At 34.8% G+C, this 6420-nt stretch overlaps 1 protein-coding gene across 4 annotated transcripts in view; it reads right to left on the reverse strand.

Moving 5' to 3' along the window:
* Window positions 1–6420, reverse strand: part of LOC106478235 (ninein-like protein) — a 130217-nt gene that overhangs the window by 35232 nt on the left and 88565 nt on the right. For all 4 annotated transcript variants that reach the window (XM_022381790.1, XM_013938760.2, XM_022381789.1 and 1 more), the window contains one exon: window positions 3692–3764. In XM_022381790.1, coding sequence (XP_022237498.1) covers window positions 3692–3764 — 73 coding nt within the window. The remainder of the gene's footprint in view (window positions 1–3691; window positions 3765–6420) is intronic.

A 6420-nucleotide genomic window follows, 5' to 3' on the forward strand; every position in this document is an offset into this window, starting at 1 on the left:
AACCAGATTCTTGAAAATAAATGGTGGTAGTTTTCCTCTATAAGATAGTGTTAATAACTTCCTTTATAGGGATGTCATGAAAACTAGATTAACAGTTTCATGTCATCTCCCCTAATGCACTCGGTACAGCCGTTTGAAACATCATTACTTATGCTAATTGTTTAAACTAATATCACGTGAAGCTAAATGCTCTTTAATTAGGAGAATTTCATTAAATTTAGTAAATTTATGCTTAAAAGTTGTATGTATAATAACCATCCACCTGAATGATTCTTTTGAAACCTAGAAACTGCTAATCTAGTTTGTTTGGCCTAACCAATACTTATGTATCTACACGTCCTTTCACCCTAAAATTTTTCTGTTCTAAATCAACCGTCTTTAATCAGAATGACAAAAAACTAAAAATGGTCCACTTTTACTCTTAGGTGAAGCTGTAGTAAGAATTTCAGACCGATGGCTCACGTGACCTTTTTGATACCTAATTATAGGTTGTAAAGATATATCAGTGTATCAAAGTTAATTATGTTTTTCTATCAAATTAAGTTTCCGTACTTTCGGTGCCAAAATAAAAGGGGGGGGGGATTCAATCAAAATTGGAGATTTTATATCTCGTGTTTTTCTGAATGGATTACTTTGAAATTTGGTTTGTGCAGTAAGGGTCCAGTAGATCACATCCAGTGTAAATATGTGATAGTTTGGATTACCACAGTCCGAGCTACAGAAAGTATAAAATCGCTAAACTAACAGTGTGTCCTTGTGTCTTAATACCATTAAACCTGAATGATAAAACCTGTAATTCAGCGAGTTCAGGCTAAGGACTTGCTAGACACATAACTCTCAAGTACAACTGGAAATTCTAAGCTAGTGAGACACTACTTATATACAAGATGACAGTAAAGTTTAAAGTATCAGACTGAAAGTAAAATACAGTGCATACTTGAAAGCTATAATAGTAGAGCTTCAGTATCTTTTTAATGAAAATAACTTAAACAAGTTAATGTTTCTGACAGTTCATTAAATTCAGGCCTTCTTTCAATATCGTCAAAAAAGTAATAACTTTTTAATAGCTCGTCTTTTGACCACAATGTTTGTTTTGTCAGTCCACTAAAAACATGGTTATATTGCGACATGTCTATTGAATTAAATGCTGTTGGTGTTTCCTAAAAATTTAAATGTGCCTTGTTTTATTAACAAATCTACAAAAATGAATCAAATTTAATTAATGTTTTCTACGTTTTTATCTCGATTCTTTTATAGACAAGAATTTTTTTTTCTATTATTATTGATGAGCTCATTAAGATTCTGGCACTGTCCCGTCATCGACCTGGATTATTCATGCATGGTCTGGAGTACACCTCAAACTAAAGTAAATAGAGGTTATCCTGATTAGGAACGCTATAACTGCATACATAAACCTCTTGGGCTCAAGCGAGCACAGATATACTGTACTGTAGTGGCGAAAGGTAAACATTACGAGACGTCCACTAACACCTGCGTCCTAGATTACACCTAGTGGTTGTCTTGGGCACTACACAGAAGCTTTTCTCAATACCTTTACAAATGAGCAGTAACTAACAACACAGACTAACCCTGTTGATTAGTAGCACAAAGTAAAAATACGAGCACAAAATGTTGTTAATTTATGATACATGTGAATATATACTTATATTAAAATACACAAACAAACACGTGGGAATAACACACAGCTCAAATCGTTGATCCGCTTAGTAATTTTGTAAACTGATTTCGCAATATGTACGTATTCGTAAGTTTGCACACACTTGAGTCACAAGATTGATCTTTGGCGGGAATTCGTTTGTTTAGTTGTTGAATTTTGCGCAGAACTACCCGAGAGCTATCTGCGCTAGCCGTCCCTAATTTTGAAGTAAGAGACTAGAGAGAAGGCAGCCGTTCAACACAATCCACCGCCAACCCACGGCTGAAAGAGTGAGAACGTTCGGGGACGGGTTTCGATCCCTCGACCTGCAGATAGTGAGTCCAGCGCTCTAACCAACAGGTGCTGGAATTCGTAATCGCAATAAATTAAATTTGACAACTGTTATACAGTTTCATGTTGTTATTAACTCTTTGGTGTTAGTGATGTCAAAGGTGTGGAATCATGCTGTAATAATTGAATATAGATGCTTTAAGAGCTACTCATACAAAATCAATGTTTTGGTCTATAAAAGGGCACACAAGTCAATGATATTTTACTACAAAGAACTATACCTTATACTATATTAGGAAGCAGTAAGGATAGCTTTAGATGTATTAAGTTTCAAAGCTTACAAAAAACGCTGTACATATAATATTGCAGCATTTCTAGCTAATTATGTACAGGCGTATCCATAGAAATTTGTTTGTTGTTGTTGTATGAAATATTGAATACTATACTTGTAATCATTGTAATTGTTAAAAACTTTGTTTCGGATATTCGCGCTAATCACCCCTAACTTTGAACTGCAAGACAGAGGGAAGGCAGCTAGTCAAAAGCATCTACCGCCAAATCTTATGAGATTTGACCGCTCCCACGACCACAAAGTGCGGAGTGTGATTTTGTGGCAATGGAGCGCAAACCAGGAATCACCAATTTCTACACTAACCACTAGGCTACGCTCGAACCAACTGTGAAAGAGAAACTTTAAGAAACTAACCTGTTAACTGTATCACAATTACTGCTACGATATATATATATATATATATTTTGTAAGAAGAAAAGTTACGAATACAGAAACAAGAATATCACGACTGCGATTGTTCCAAAATGAATATTTAAATGAAATAGTTAGTTAAAAATTTGTAGGATTAAAAGGTTAACCAGATCTAATGTTTTATTTAATTGGAAGTCGATCAAACTTCTTGTTTTAACGAAATTATTAGAACAAAAGTGTCTGTCTTTTTCTAATTTATAATTAAGAAAAAAAAAGCTGAATCGAAAGATAACAAAAACTATCTTTATTACGCATGATCTTCTTAGATTAGAGGACTATCGGTCAATTTTAAACTATATTTAAAACAATTTGATAAACATATAAATGTAAGTCATGCCGATACAGCGTGCGTAGTTATTTAAAAAAGGCAATAGCCTACTTTGAAATTAAAATTTTTATCTAATTCTTTCTTCTTATACAATAAATCTACATAAAAATATCAAAAATCGGAATATTTACGGATATATTAATTTATTTCTCAACTATTCATTAGAGAGTAGTTAATTAAATTATTGAAGGGTTAGCTTCGACCTTTAAAGACGTATGTAAACTGTATTTTGTGAGAACAAAAAACACTGCACTGTGAAACACGTTTTGATGCAGATCGGCTGCTGTTTCGTGAATGGATTGAAGAAAAATCAATAGCATGCCGTCGATTTCGTTCGTCTGACGCACACAACAATGAACAAGAGGAGAACGCCTTGAACTTAGTGAAGGTGTAGCAGCTTGACGGCCGAGAGCACCTGATTCAGCTGTGACAACTTCGCTTGCTCTATTGGAACGTGCCGAAGTGAATACTGGCTTTGTAGAGTGTATGCATACGAACGAAAAGAAATTTTTAGACGACTTGAAAGCAGTAAACCAGTCCTCCTTGGCGCTCATACAAAAGTTTTGAAGATAAAACTTACACTGACTAGTTGAAAAACAGCATGCGAGTTCTAAACAACAACAGAAGAAATTTGATGTGACAAGTGTCTTACCTTTAGAAATTGCATGCCTTCCGACAGGCCGAGCGACTGCCACAGTTCCACCACAGAAGAAGCGTCAGCATACCTACAAAATTGTCACAAGTAAGTTTAGAAAATTCACTTTAATCTCGTGAAGAAAGCATGTTCGTAGTTTTAACACAGTAAAACACTTTATTTCATCAACATAACACGTACTCTATAAAGTGACCAAATCAATATAAATAAATAAAGGCATGCACAATTTTCACACATTTTTTATTACCTATACCCATAATTTTATATAATTTTCATAAAATTATTTGATGCAAGATTATAACTGCATTGGTTTAATAGGTGTCACATGTATATTAACGTAGAGTGGATTTAGGGTTTTCAACAGTCAGACTTTCTGAGGTTTTGGCAGCCCTCCTGTATTAAAGGGACAGTTTTGTAGCATGCTATAAAACTCCTATTTGACATAGTGCAGATTAAGAGTTTTCAACAGTCAAACTTTCTACGATTTTGCATCTCTCTTATACAAAAGGGACAATTTTGTAACATGCTATAAAATTCATTTCCGTCAAAAGTTGTTAAACTTAGAAGTAAAAGTGTTAAATAACGGTACAGTTGCACCCTTTATGATTATATAATGTGATAAACTATCTCCATTTATTTCTACCGCCTTAGACAACCACATAAGATAAATCAAAATGATTCAAACTAATCAATATATTTTATTAACTGCATTTGATTCTTTAAGACAATAAAAGCTCTATTACGACAGAATTATGACACTTATTTATTCAGGAAATATATATGTATTTTGTACATTTATTAGGTTACTAATAACAATAAGCAGTCTTCTAATTGAATTCACTAAGCGTAAATATCTGCACTTCTGTGTAGACAACAATAAAGGTAAGTAGCTGCGTGATTAAACATTTTATACATTAAGTTCACATCGGTGTAAAATATTTAATGTTATGGAAAGTGTTCTGGTAAGAAATAACAAGTGTCTAGTGTTGAGACTTAAGCTTAGTTGAATTCTGTTTAAAAAAAACAGTTCCATCATAACGTTTTCTGGTAACAGATAACAAGTGTCTGGTGTCAAGACTTAAGCTTACTTGAATGCTGTTAAAACAAAACTTCCACCATGCAGTGTTCTGGTAAGAAGTGTCTGGTGTCAAGACTTAAGCTTACTTGAATGCTGTTAAAACAAAACTTCCACCATGCAGTGTTCTGGTGTCAAGACTTAAACTTACTTGAATGCTGTTAAAACAAAACTTCCACCATGCAGTGTTCTGGTAAGAAGTGTCTGGTGTCAAGACTTAAGCTTACTTGAATGTTGTTAACACAGAATTTCCACCATAAAAATAAGTTGGCAAACAACAATTTATAAGCATAATGGGGTGGAGTGTGTGTGTGTGTGGGGGGTGGGGGGGGGGTAGTACTACATATTTCGACAGAACATTGGTCTGTCTTCTTCAGGTATCTACAATGGCAGCGCAATCCACAAACACCCTCAAGACAACAGCAACAAAAACACATACAACCAGAAAAAATAGGTAACAAAAATCCACACAACTAAAGACAACGACAAACCCTATAAACAACCGAAAGATTACATCAGCAGAAACCGAAAGACAACCCTTAATTACCCAAAGCACAACAGCAGCACAAGCTCAAACAACGGAAAAACAACAGAAGCACAACCCTTTAACAATCTAAAGACAACAGCAGTACAAACAACCGAAATACAACAGAACAGTCCACATACAACCAAAAAATAACAGCACAACCCGCAAACCATCGAAAGATAAAAGCAGCGCAAATACAAACCACCGAAAGGCAACAGCAACACAAACCACTAACAATTGAATGACGATAGCAGCACAATCCATAAACAACAGAAAGAAAACCGTAGCCCAAGCCACTGATAACTGAAGGATAACCGGAGCACAACTCATAAATAACAGAAAGAAAACTGTAACACAACCCGCTAACAACTGAAAGACAACAGCAGTACGACTCATAAACAACGAAAAAAAACTGTAACACAACCCGCTAACAACTGAAAGACAACAGCAGTACGACTCATAAATAACCGAATGATTATTGCGATATTTAATCTTTATCTTACAATAAATTTGTTTAAACTTTAGAGGCTACAGATACTCTGTAACAGTGACTCAAATCCCACTATTCGATCAAACAGGAGTAGTGGGTACTGTTGACTACCTGTCTTCCCTCTAGTTGATCAGGTCAAGTATAATCATTACTATATTTAATTAATTAATGTTCTTAAGCATTCTACTGATGAGTTCCAGCAAGAGTATAACACGTGTTAGATGTTCTCTTCTTGATCAGTTCTAGCAAGAGTATAACATGTGTTAGATGTTCTCTTCTTGATCAGTTCCAGCAAGAGTATAACACGTGTTAGATGTTCTCTTCTTGATCAGTTCTAGCAAGAGTATAACATGTGTTAGATGTTCTCTTCTTGATCAGTTCTAGCAAGAGTATAACATGTGTTAGATGTTCTCTTCTTGATCAGTTCCAGCAAGAGTATAACACTTGTTAGATGTTCTCTTCTTGACCAGTTCTAGCAAGAGTATAACACGTGTTAGATGTTCTCTTCTTGATCAGTTCCAGCAAGAGTATAACACGTGTTAGATGTTCTCTTCTTGATCAGTTCTAGCAAGTAGTAATAACAATTAGGTTTAGATCGTTTCTCTTCTGACTCAGTTCGAGAGAAGAAGTATAAC

The sequence above is a fragment of the Limulus polyphemus genome, unplaced genomic scaffold, assembly GCF_000517525.1.
Source record: "Limulus polyphemus unplaced genomic scaffold, Limulus_polyphemus-2.1.2 Scaffold192, whole genome shotgun sequence".
Lineage (NCBI taxonomy): Eukaryota > Metazoa > Arthropoda > Merostomata > Xiphosura > Limulidae > Limulus > Limulus polyphemus.